Genomic DNA, 12,615 nt, shown 5'->3' with positions numbered 1-12,615 from the left:
TTCGTTGTTTAATGCATGCTCTGTTTATTCGAAGAAAGAGCCGTTTACGTTTTATCCTTCAAACTCAGTCAAGAGTTAAGACTTGTGTAAATTTCGCTGGCGTCACCAAAATATTCCATTGTCGCATGGTCAAGTCAACCAAACGATTTCTTAGCGTTGCCCATGGCCAGTTCTGAGATCAGGCCAGTTTCATGGCAAGCTTAACTGCTTCAGGAGCCAATGAACTCGGAAAATGAATTATTGTACGAGAACACAAACCCGTTCACTTTAACAAATAAAGTTCAAAATTGAACTGTGTTCTGATGAGTTCTATCCCCTGTCCGTTAAATTATTTGCAGTTGAACAATCACCATCTTCCAGCTAAACTTTCCATCTTTCTCATTCATTTTTTTTTTTCATTCTCGTCCAAGAGCCGCTTGTCTCTCTTAGCCGGCAGAGCCTGGGCCACGAGGAACAAGTGGTTCTGGAGATACATGACTTGATTGGCTAGATTTTTATCAAAGAGAATTTCAATCTAACCAATCAAATCAACCGAAGTACTGATCCCTTGCAGCAAAGGGATTTTGAAACAGTTGATTTTTTGAGACCACTGATGTCTGCGTAAGGCAATAAATTGGTGATAAACGTTGGTCATTTCGTTGGTCGTTTTTTTGGCAGAACGCAAAATGATGGTAAGCGGTTTACTTGCGGTAAGCTTTCATTCTGGTTTCTGAGGGTCTCAACTGGGTGGTGGTTTTTACGGTTAACGGTTAAAAATTTGGCTTCTATACGGCTAACGGTTAGTATATATCCATTACGGTTAACAGAAGTTAAAAATTAGTTCCCATTATTTTTAAAAGTTAAAAATTAATTCCCATTTATGAAAAACATATTTTAGATCTTAGGACCATTCTGACCAATTTTTTTAGGGCTAACATATTGCGGCTAACTGTTAAAATTTTCTAATTTTTACGCCTAACGGCTAAATTTTTGGCTGTTTTAAGGTGGATTTCCACTGAAGCGTGATTTTTTTTACGTGCGTTTACGTGCGTGAAAATTTTTAGAGACGATGTATTAAAGACTTGCGTAAACGCGTACGCAACTCGTTCATACATTGTCTCTAATTTTTTCACGCACGTAAACGTACGTAAAAAACTACGCGTCAGTGGAAATCCACCATTGTTTGCGGTTAGCTTTTATTTGTTGATTAGGGCATTATACTATCGCCCTTCCGTCACCATCATTCTACATTATGCAAAATACCCCTGCCGCTAAACGATACTTCTTCTTCTTCTTCTTCGGTATGGCGACGAGGTTGCTCGGGTTGCCCAAAGGCCTGGCCCGAAGGTCACCGAATCGTGAAGTTGCCCTTAGACCGGTTGACTGGTTAGCAGGGACGGCGGAGCCAGGTGGGCTGGGGGGGCTTTAGTCCCCCAGAATTTTCGAAAAAATAAAGACTTATTAAGAGAAGGGTCTTTTAAGCCCCCCCCCCCCCCCTCACTTCAAGTCACTAGTCAGCCCCCCCCCCCCCCACTTGGAAAATTGCTCCGCCGTCCCTGGTTAGGGATCTGAATACGAAAATGTAATCACTGTTTTCCAGAGAATAATTAGTCCCCTTCGCAGCCGCTATTTGAAATGTCACGAAAGCTCCCCTGCGTGACATCCCAAATAGCGGCTGCGAATAAGACAAGAGAACAATACACAAGGTCTAGATCGAGCAGGCAGTCAGGGCAGTACGTGACGGAACGTTGAAAATTGAAAATCACCCTAATCAAAAGCGCCAACAAGATAGTAAAAGAACACCAGGTAAGAGGCCGGATACAAATTTTATTTTATCTTTCCAAAGAAAAAAGAAACGCTTTTTTTTGTACCGAATTTTCCTTGCGTGATCTGAGCGTGTGTTCAAAGTGCTGTATGTACGTATACTGAAACGAAATTTTCGTATTTTTTATTATTTGCCCAAATATTTAGTTTTGAACATCGCTAATCATCATGGTGAAGTAAATTTTCGAAAATTCTTAACGGAAAGTGCTCGGTTTTGCTGCCGAAATCGGCTTTTTGGAGCAAAACAGCGTCCGGGTGGTGGAGACGAGTTTAGCGACCAAGTCATGTATTCACTACATTTACTGCTCATATTTTCGTGATCTTCTAGGTCTTCTAGCCCTCTCATAATTTTGGTCCAGAAGTAACAGAAAAACATATTGTATAGACGTTGGTGGGAGAAATAAGTTTAAATAAGTGCATCAGATAGAAACAATTACTGCACAACTTAGTTTACGATACAAGACATAAGAGACCAGCTTCAAACTTAATATGTAGTCCGCTTTGACATACTTTTTCAGTTGAAGAATTGCTGTTTGTTTAGTACTTTAGTAACAGCTGAGTTATGAATGTAAAGCAAGAATTAATTCTCATATTCTCGAGTACAGCACATCGGCTTTCCGACAAATTACGTCGGCTATTGTTCTGGTGCTGAGGTAAGTTTAGGGTGTTTACCATTTACAAAAATTGGAAATCCGTGGGTTTCCGGGGACCGCGCTCCTCTCTGCTCTCTGGCCCTTCGTTAACGGGCTGCACTCACGCCTGCACACCTTTGTCTTCTGTCGATCTTCACCTTAGAACCACACGGCAGTACGCATACTTGTGGATGCACTCCGACACGCTTCTTGGGGCCGTGAGACCCGGCGGTGAAGCTGGGACTAGTGAGAGAGGTCTGTATGGACACGTTCCATTGGGGTTCACCGGGAAAACGGGACTACCTTTTCAGGTTGTCCGTTAATTTCAGGATTTTCCAGTGGGACGAACCGAAAAGTCGTGTTCCATTTACATCCCACCCGGAATTTCCGGAAATTTTTTGTAAATGGTAAACACTCTTAGTTTTTACGGAGCTGTCATGCAATGTCTATTTTAGTATTTATGACATGATTTCCCCAATTTACGATCTGCAAGCCTTGAGTTGAGTTCTCGGAGAGCATACAAAAGACCATTAGTTGGGCTTTTGCCCGTGATAACCCAAAAGAATCTGTAAATCTGTGATAATCTACTGGACGGTAACCGATTAAACTCGCGCATTCGCGTGCATTCGGCACTCGCGCGGGATTGCACCTTCGGAGCTCGAAGAGATTCGACCACGTTGCGCCCGAATAGAGAGCCTGCTCGCAGGTTATTTTAACGTTCATTTAATACGTCTTTTATTTTAAAACCAGACTTGAGAGATTTGAATGCGTTCACAAATAAGCATTTTAATTTAGCGAAGTAGACGGATAAACAGGAGAATTTGAATTAATTTGCATGTATCATCTCGCTGTCACGCTTTCCACAGAAAAACAAATGGCTCAACATAGCGTTCCTTCTCCTTCGTAAAATGACGTTTATGATAATTGCTGCCATTTTGATAAGCAGCAACATTTTGCTGATATTACTTACAACGAAAAGCCAAGAGCGCTTTATGTTGGCGAAACAAGCAAGGACAATGAATAATAAACAACAGAGAGAAAAGAGCAGTCTGTAGCATGTCGACAAAGAAGTCTCAAAGCTAATTAACCGGGCGGGGCCTGGGTCAGGTTCATAATCTGGCCGGCGTTTCGGTTTTTTTAAGCGATGATGTCATCGCTTAATTCCGCCGCCAGATGGACAGTTTCAGGATTATCCAACCCTGTTCCCAAGAATGGAACCGAATAATACTCAGTAGGAATAAGACAATAGAACATGAGTTGCCCATAAAGACCTGTGAGGTATTCTTTTATTCTTTGCGATCCGTCACCTTGGTTGCAGGGATTACTAGAGGGCCGGTCCCCTTTTAACTATGGGTGGATTTATAGGTTTTGGGACTTTTATCGCGCTGTAAGCTCGGCTGAAAGATCGAGTCTTGCTTCTAGGCCTTTGTGCGGCTTTAAAGAGGAACGTGAGCGTCTTTGCTTTTTTTATAGACACCTATGCCTTTGGAATCGAATCACTTGACAAAACAAAACTACATTCTATTTGAGTTCACCTCAGCTACGTACTGCTAGTAAAGTATATCAGCTTATTGTTAAAATTAACTGAGTAGAACGTTTTTGCATATTATAGACTGACTGCGATGTTCTCTTCTGACCAGTATTTTAAAGACTAGGAGTTTGTGTGGGCATTCAACATTCTCCGCCAAGATGACAGAAAACATTTCAGGTATTCCCGTCGTGGATTTCGGCGCGATGAGTCTGAAAATTAAGGATCCCTTGGGCGACAATGCTGAGGCTGTTAAAAAACTTGCTGATCAAGTGTATCAAGCGTTTAGTACCATTGGATTTGTGTATCTCAAGAATCATGGCATACCACAAGAAGTCGTAAGTGTTATATGATAAGCTTGAAGCTCTTCAAATCAGATAGGCGCATCTAACTAAGACAAAACAGTAAGGTGGTGGTGGTGGTGGTGGGGGTAGTGGGGGGGGGGGGTGGGGAAGAAGGGGGGATAAAAAAGGCCCTGAGTAAAGGTCTAAAGTCTGTAAGTGGTGGACAGAGGAATTCTCAGAGTGGCTAGACCCATGTAGTGGAAGTCAAAATACAGGCTTAAAGCAGGCAACCAAAGTGGGACGTCTGAAATTAATGCTAGCCAAAGACTGCAACAGTACAAATTTGCATTTCGTACTCCAGCGGTGTGAAATGCATGACGTGCCATCTATTTTACAGTCAACTCTCGTTATAACGGACATGCTCGGGGCGTCGTTAAGTGTCCGCAATAGCGGGAGTCATTTCCAGTCAACCCTTTTTCGCCGGGGATCTGCGGGATTTTGTCCGTAATAGCGAGTGTCCGCAATAGCGCGGTGTCCGTAAGGCCAGAGTTGACTGTAATTTGTACCAGTAGTTGTTATAACTGTCTGCATTTTGGAATATTTTACCTTGCAGATTGATGTTGCTTTTGAGACATATGACAAGTTTTTCAACTTAAGTCTTGATGTAAAGCAGAAGTACACCAAGAAAACTGGGACTACAAAAAATGGCTGGGATGAGCTTGAAAGAGAAAGGTGTTTGCATTATTCTTTGTGTCACATTTCTAGCCTATATATATTGTCACTAAAATGTGTTTTAGATTTGAATTTCTTCCCTCCCCTCCCCCGACACTTTTAAAGCAGTATGGTTTTTATTTTCCTTTGTTTTGGATCAAAAGTGTTATGATGTTATGATGATGTTATGATGATTATGATAACATTAGCTTAAAACTGGCAGAGGGGGCGGAGCGTTTTTGAACGTGGGTGGAGGGGGGCTTAGACTGTCCCAAAAATACTCGGCAAGTTTTCTTATTTGGAGCAACTTTTCACCGTTCGAGTAACTTTTTGTTTTCTGAGCATTTTCTAGACCGAGGATTTCCAAAGATTCTACGATTATTGTTTGAAGGACATACGACCGTTTCTGATCATTTTTCAAACTTTTCCGAAGATAAACGAAGTTTCCCGAAGACTTCCAAGGAAGTTTCAAAGATGTTTGAACTCACTCACGAGACGGATTATCTTGCCAATTTTACATTCCCCTTGAAGTATTTTCAGCAACAAAACGTAGGAGAGAGGGTGCCGAGCCACCAAATTTTGTTTGGGGGGACTACAGCCACCTTGCCCCCAAACCCCCCTCCCCCTCCTCTGCTCCGCCGCCTATGTCTGGGTGGTTCAAATGAATTAAATTGTTTTTACTAGTTAGAAAGCATGACAATGTATAGTTATGGCTTAAGAATTGAAAGTAGTCAAGTTGCGAGTCACATAGATGTAAGGTTTGCATGCTTCACAGCCATCATCAATAATTATCCATAAAAAAATCCCTTTCCTGGTTACATGCCATCAATCAGATCCAGTCTAGAATGTTTGAGAGATCCCTAAACAAATCTTGTATATCGTAACCAGAATGTATATTGTTGGGCTATATTTTTGAAACTTTTTTTTTGTCATGAAATGTGCAGCACTAATATACAGAGACCTGGAGATTTAAAAGAGTCATTTGATGTGTCAATACTTGATGACAAAGATTTTGTAAGTTTTATTCCCCTTACAGCAAGGCGCCCAAAAGTGTGACCACTTTTAATTTATTCACATTCTTTCGTGCTGATTTAATCCAATCAAAAGCCGTGGATGCTTGCATTTGACTTCTGATTGGATTAAATCTGCACGAAGATGTGAATAATGTGGCCTGCCCCGCTGTAAAATTTGCACTTAAACCATCATAAATCATTTGTTATCAGCACACTTTAAACCCAAAAAGTAAACTCTTTAAGTCTTGCACACCTTAATGCTCTAGAAACTAGCAAGCGCCCGAACACTAGACAATACATTTACATTCTTTACATGTAATGTACCTATCAAAGTTGCAGAGGGAGGAGGCCAGGTATACACCGAATTCATAATGGCGGACGGCTCAGGAAATTAAAGCCTCGGTACGAGACCGACCATGGAAACGAAACATGAAAATTTAAATTTAGCAAATCAAATCAACCGTTTTAATTACGTTTCAAATGAACCGTTTTACTACGGTTCATTTGATTGGCTAGTTTTAAATTCTCTTTGTTGATAATCCAGCCAAATATATGCATGAAATCATGTGTCTCCGATCCAGTCACGGCAGTGCCACGTGTTTCGCATGCCCCAGGCCCAGGGACGAGTGGCTCTGGGGACGAGAACGCGTTCCCAGTCTTTCACATTGACGCTCTTTTTTTCCTAGTCGTCTTGTTTCTAGTCTTTTTGCAGTAGTAATACTAAATATCCAATTTCATTATAGGAATGGCCTAATGCAGAAGTACCAAACTTCCAGGACACAGTGAAAACTGTTTTTAAATACATAACAGACCTTGGTTCAAGGGTGCTGTCTGTCATGGCTATTGGTCTTAACATGGTTTGTCCAAACTTAATAATAGTTTTGGGATTAAAGGGGCTGTGTCACCAAGATATAGCGCGACTTGAAAATGAAAGGAAGGTGTTAGTCTTGATTGGAAATCTCTTAATAGTGACCCAACTCTTATAAAACATGCTGTACTAGTCACGAAAATTGTTTTAAAAAAGAGATAGATGTGACTACGAGCGAATAGGAATGAAGCGGCCGAAAACTTGAAAACGCCGTCGGCGTCCGACGTTTTCAAGTTTGACGGTGTCATTTGGAAGAAAATCGCAAAAAAATCATTGATTACGGTTTATTCACATCTTGAAGAAAGGATTTATGCTTTTATTTTATTTTTAAGGGTTATTTTATGGAACAGAGAGTGCACCCTGGCAGTTCTACTATTGTTTACATAAAAACTTAGATGACTTTCGTGACACTGTCCCTTTAAAAAGAATATTAATAGGTATTAAGCTGCAGGTAACTAATAATAATAAATAATAATAATAATAATAATAATAATAATAATAATAATAATAATAATAATAGATGAGTCAATGCACAAGCCAAGTTACAGGTAGTCTTCAATCAAATGTAAAGAAAAACTAAATTATATAACAAATACGGGTAACTTACACAACAATTTACAATGAGAATTCATAGTAGATACGCATAAAATGACCACGATTGGTCATTTCGCATAAAATGATTCACGATTGGCGACTGACTCGTCCCCAGTCGTCTTTTGAGTCCGTCTTGAGTCGACTGCTGAACACGGAGGGAATCATGCTCCTTCGCGTCTTGCAATTTTCGCATAAGAGACGACTGGGGACGAGTCAGGATTGGCGAAGTCTTGCATCTGATTGGTGAAGCTGGTGGTGCAAGATTTCTCAACCAACACTCAAATGAAAGCCACTCTATATGAACGTCATTAGTTAGAGCAGTTTTAATTTCTGAACGGCTCAAAACTTAATACTTATACTTTCCAGTTCCTTCAGGAAGTGGAGCGCTGAAATTGCTGAATTGCTTCCGTTTGCGTCTTGCACTGCTGCAAATTTATGCATAAAATACATTTAACAGTAGCAGCATGTCTGACTTGGACTTTTCACAAACAGGAGCCTAACACATTTGAATATGCCTATGAGAAGAGCGGTACATCAGTGGGCGGGGATCAGTTACGATATAATTACTACCCAATGATACCAGACATCAGTAAAGTCAAGCCAGGACAGATCCGCTGTGGGGAACATACAGATTATGGTGGAATTACGCTGCTGATACAAGATGATGTTGGTGGACTCGAGGTTAGGAGAGGAAGAGCATATTTTTCTGATCAATGTGTACTTTGGAGGTTGCCTCATCTAGTGGACTCGAGATCAAGTTTTGTCGTGGTTGTGGCTGGCAGGGGCAAGGCACATTATTCTAACTCATCTGGCTCACAATGCGTCTATCTAGCCAGGGGTATAAATTATGGGTACTGGTTAATTGTTAAGGCAACTAGAAAAATTAAATGCTGGGCTGTTACCTGCGATTGACATCCCAACTAGAGAAGGCAGCAATAAATTTCCTCCTAGCCACTTAATGCTACAGAAACTAGCAACGCGTGTTCGCACCATAACTTGGTAGTTAGGCATTTCCACTGAGTACTATTCACCTCTACTCCAACCTGTGCTGTATTGCAGGAATCATATCAAAATTAATACACCACGCACGAAATTATTGATCTGTTTCAGGTAACTAACGTAAATGGTCAATTTGTACCCGCCACGCCCATGAAAGGTACAGTACTGGTGAATATTGCTGACTTAATGCAGAGATGGACAGCAGACAGATTAAAGTCTGTGGTATGTTGTAAATAAAACATAAGTAAGATACTTCAGAACGGATACATGCGTTTATTTAAGAGCTCAGGTACGGTGAAGGGGGGGTTGTTGGGGGGGGGGGGGGGGGGGGCGGGGGGGTTGTGGGTGGTTGAACACTTTACACCCCCCCCCCCCCCCCCCCCCGAAAAAAAAGGCCCCCCCCCAGGGGGGCCCCCCCAAAAACGGAACCCGCCGACCACGGCCCACACAGGCTTTACCTTTACCAGGTATGGTGAACGTTTTGGAAAACTAAACTAAATAAGGACACAAAAAGGGTCCACAATCATACGTTGTGAAAATAAATTGAAAAAAAAAAAACCTAGAAAACGGAATATTTGCTCTTCTTGCTTTACAAAGAAATTGTGGCATTACAATTCTCTCATTTGTATTTGCTGAAAGTTATTACGCAGGGATTTCTTATGGCATCCAAAATCAAAACCAAAGTTTACACATAACACACTTTTCCAATCACAAGGCAGGCGAAGGCATGGGTAAACAAACTTTAGGTATATATGGTAAAATATTTCAAGTGTTTTAGAGTCGTTGACGTTGGGAGTGGTTTCCCAATCTCCTGATCATGAGCCACAGGCTAATGTTAAAAACGCACGACTATTTACAAAAAAACTACTTACATTACTATTACATTAAATCATTAAAAAAAAAACAGAACTTAAAAAAAAAAGATGCTAAGATAAATATAGAATTAATATATAAACTATTCCTTAATCCATCTACTCATCTCCTAATATTAAAAAAAATTGAGTTTACACTAAGGAGTTGGTCAGTTTAAATTTCTAGTACGGACTACGGGTACGACTGTTGAATTTCAGTCCAGTTACGTTCCCAAAGCCCTAATTCCTCCTTGTTACTGACCAGTTGAAAAGTAGATTATTGGTACAAGACCTGTGCCGAAACGCCGTGATAATCAAAAACATAAACATTAGGTACTCGTATTCGTACCCCGATCTAAAGGTCGCTAAACGGAGCATGCTAGAATCGTTAATGCATCAGGAAGCATAAATATCGTTTCTCTATTTCCATCTTCTTGAAATAGACGCGGGTATAGTTAGAATGCATAGCTACTGGCAGTGTTGTTACGTTTTTTTTTTTGTCCTTCAGGTTCACCGTGTGCTGATACCGGAAGAAGAAATCAAACGCCGCGTTCCTCGCCGCTCTTTGGTGTTATTTAATATACCGGATGACGACACGATGATTACGTGTTTGGATGGCTCTAACAAGTATCCACCAATCAGAGCAAGGGATTGGTTATATCACCAGCTGCATTCGACTTACAAGTTTTGAACCAAACGTGTCAAGAAGACTGCCTGGGTCGTGGGATCTCAGTGCAGAGAGTAATACACTAACTAGTAATCATGGGCTACTTGATTTCTGTTTGAGTATTAGGATTATTGCTCGAGTATAAAGGATTTATTGAGATTTTAGATCCTAAATACACAAACAATTTGCTAAATTAGTAGTATATATGTGTTTTCTTGGACACGAGTAACCGCACGTCTTGCTTTTATAGTTAAAAAAAGCTTAGTTTTTCCGACAAACTATTTGCCAGTATGTGTAGTTTAAAGACATTTTTTTTTATTTTGATTTGAGTTAAAGGAAGATTATGTCATTGGGTACAAAAAACAGACTTTTGTGTAGGGGAACTAAATTGAAAGAAAAACCTATGTCGACGCGGTATTTTTTACAAGCTAAGACGCGTCTTTTAGTTCTTCTTTAATAAGCATTTATCGAAGTCGAATGTGAATCATGTTTTTCGTCTGCTTATGCTACTGCTATGCAATATACGGTCAAGTGTAGACTGTTTGCAGCCTTTCTATTTTTCAATGCAAGAGAACGCGAAAGAAACTGCAAAGCGAAGTGAACGCAAGCACGAAGCGGGGTGGGGGTGGGGAACGAGCGAAGCGTTTTGCGCTGGCGTGCTCTTAGGATTCTTTTCAACTATCGAAGGACAGACGACAAAATAGAGCGCTTTGAACAGTCTAGGTAAAGCGGGCTCTTTAACGAAATGGGTAAAAAATCCTTGCCCGAGATTGAGATAAAGACACTTGCTGCTATAATTAATTATAGCGTTTTATTTAGACGCGCAGAGGCTCCATAGGGTAAACCCGTTCCTTTATGTTTAAGTGCCAAAGAGCTTTGAAAACAATACGATGACACACCTGACCTGAACAAAACGTTAGGTGACTCTGAAAAAGAAAAGTTAGGTCCCTAGACATAAAAGAACATTTCTTTTACTTTTCTTTGAGACAGTTTCACTGACACAAAACTCGCCTCCTTGCAATTTGAACTCCCATTCGTTTTTTATGTAAAACACTGAAAGATCTGTTGCTGCACTGAATAAAAACTACGCTTCAGGATCTTCGTTACTCACTTAGACTGCGAGTAGTCTCTCTTTTGCTTTAAAGTCCGTGGGGACTAACCCGAGGGGGGGGGGGGGTACTCCGGCTTGTAAATGACGGGGATGATCGAAGGATTTTTTGGGTTTGAAATTTTCGATTCCGGGATTTTTTTGGGTTGGAAAATTTGGCAAGTATTTTATTGGGTGACTTGATTCAAATAGGGGATTTTTTTGGGTATTAAAAACGAACTAAAGTGCCTTAGCATATTTATGGTAGCGTTAAATTTTTTATGATTTTCTTTGTGTTATATTATTGCCCCTCCTGGTAATTTAGGGGTAATTTGACAAGGGATTTTTTGGGGGGTCATTTTTGGTCCAGGGATTTTTTTGGGTAATGTCGGAAGACTTAGGGATTTTTTGGGGTCCTGATTTTTGCCTCCATTCGATCATCCCCGTCATTTACAAGCCGGAGTACACCCCCCCCCCCCCTCCTGGGGGACTAACGCGAAAGCGAACAGGAAAAAAGCGAAAAGTAGTAGTCGCTTCTCTCGCAATATGAGTGGCGTGCAATGCATCAAGGGAACCTCTTCGAGCGTAGCGAAGAAACGAGTAACGACTGGGTACGAGTCTGGTCTCTTTTCGTTTTACTTCCGGCGCCAGCGCTACTCTTGTATCACGCTCGCTCGCTTTTGCGTTCGACTGCTCGCAGTCTATTCGGCACACCTGTCGGCAGATCGGGCCATGTGCATGGTTACATTACCGTCAACTTCCATAAACCAACAGATATTTCATTCGGATGAGTGAAGAGGGAGAACCATGTGGTTGTCTCATCTACACTTTATTTCGGGTGGTGCCTTTGAGTAAATCGGATCTAATTTTGTTGAAAAGTTTCAGGATGGAGCAAGCTAAATTTGAAAATGCAACAGTGGGCGGAGGCGCGTCCTTTCACAAGTCACCCACGGGGTTTCCCAGAACAAAAAGACTGTATGTTAGAACGAAACGTAATCCCCAGGGTCATTTCCGCTTACAGTGTTTCATCAAGATATTCAAACACCGAGAAGAGAGTTGAAAATACGACGCGCAGCAGAGTATATAGTAAATAAACCCCTTCAGGCGGCTGGTATATTGGAGGATAATGCCCGAGGCTGAAAGATTGTCCGAAAAATAAACAGTTGGCCGAGAAGCGAAGCTTCGAGGGCAACTGTGAAATTTTGAGGACAATCTGTCAGCCAACGGCATTATCCTCCAATATACCAGCAAGCTAGAAGGGGTTTATTTATTTTATAACCCTCCGATTAAGTTCTACAACACGCTTTATCGCAGTAAATTTATAAGAAAAACCTACCTAATAAACCCGACGTAACTGTGGTTGAAACAAATGTAGTTGATTTGTTTACGTGATTGATTTGTTTATTAATATTTTAATACTCTGTGATTTCATTAAAAGTTAGAATTGAATAAGGTGACTTCATTCGTTTGTTTTGTGCTTGCCTACAAAATCGGACGACGGATATCAAATCGGACGGGGTATATTCGCTGATACCCGTCGTCCGATTTTGTCCCACGTGATGCGTTTTATCCAATAAG

At 41.0% G+C, this 12,615-nt stretch overlaps 1 protein-coding gene across 2 annotated transcripts; it reads left to right on the top strand.

The window, feature by feature from the left end:
- Positions 1-1,660: 1,660 nt before the first annotated feature.
- LOC144643965 (uncharacterized) lies at positions 1,661-12,413 on the top strand. Of its 2 annotated transcripts, none has more exons than XM_078503364.1 (8): positions 1,661-1,785; positions 4,086-4,301; positions 4,861-4,979; positions 5,903-5,972; positions 6,715-6,828; positions 7,926-8,114; positions 8,544-8,654; positions 9,792-12,412. In XM_078503364.1, the coding sequence occupies exons 2-8, from the start codon at positions 4,125-4,127 to the stop codon at positions 9,972-9,974; spliced, it is 963 nt and encodes a 320-aa protein (XP_078359490.1). In that variant the 5' UTR covers positions 1,661-1,785; positions 4,086-4,124; the 3' UTR covers positions 9,975-12,412. The 2 variants fall into 2 exon arrangements, with proteins under 2 accessions (XP_078359490.1, XP_078359491.1); XM_078503365.1 differs by having other exon boundaries at positions 1,675-1,785; positions 4,076-4,301; positions 9,792-12,413.
- Positions 12,414-12,615: the final 202 nt, after the last annotated feature.

Source organism: Oculina patagonica, chromosome 2, assembly GCF_052425735.1.
Source record: "Oculina patagonica isolate OP01 chromosome 2, crgOcupat, whole genome shotgun sequence".
Taxonomy (NCBI): domain Eukaryota; kingdom Metazoa; phylum Cnidaria; class Anthozoa; order Scleractinia; family Oculinidae; genus Oculina; species Oculina patagonica.
Note: the sequence above shows the minus strand (reverse complement) of the source record. Positions and strands in the feature narration are given on the sequence as shown.

Coding starts and splice junctions, on each gene's coding strand:
- LOC144643965 (XM_078503365.1), top strand. CDS start 4,125: ATGACAGAAAACATTTCAGGTATTCCCGTCGTGGATTTCGGCGCGATG. Junction 6,829..7,925: donor TGGCTATTGGTCTTAACATG/GTTTGTCCAAAC, acceptor TTTCACAAACAG/GAGCCTAACACATTTGAATA. Junction 8,115..8,543: donor ATGATGTTGGTGGACTCGAG/GTTAGGAGAGGA, acceptor GATCTGTTTCAG/GTAACTAACGTAAATGGTCA.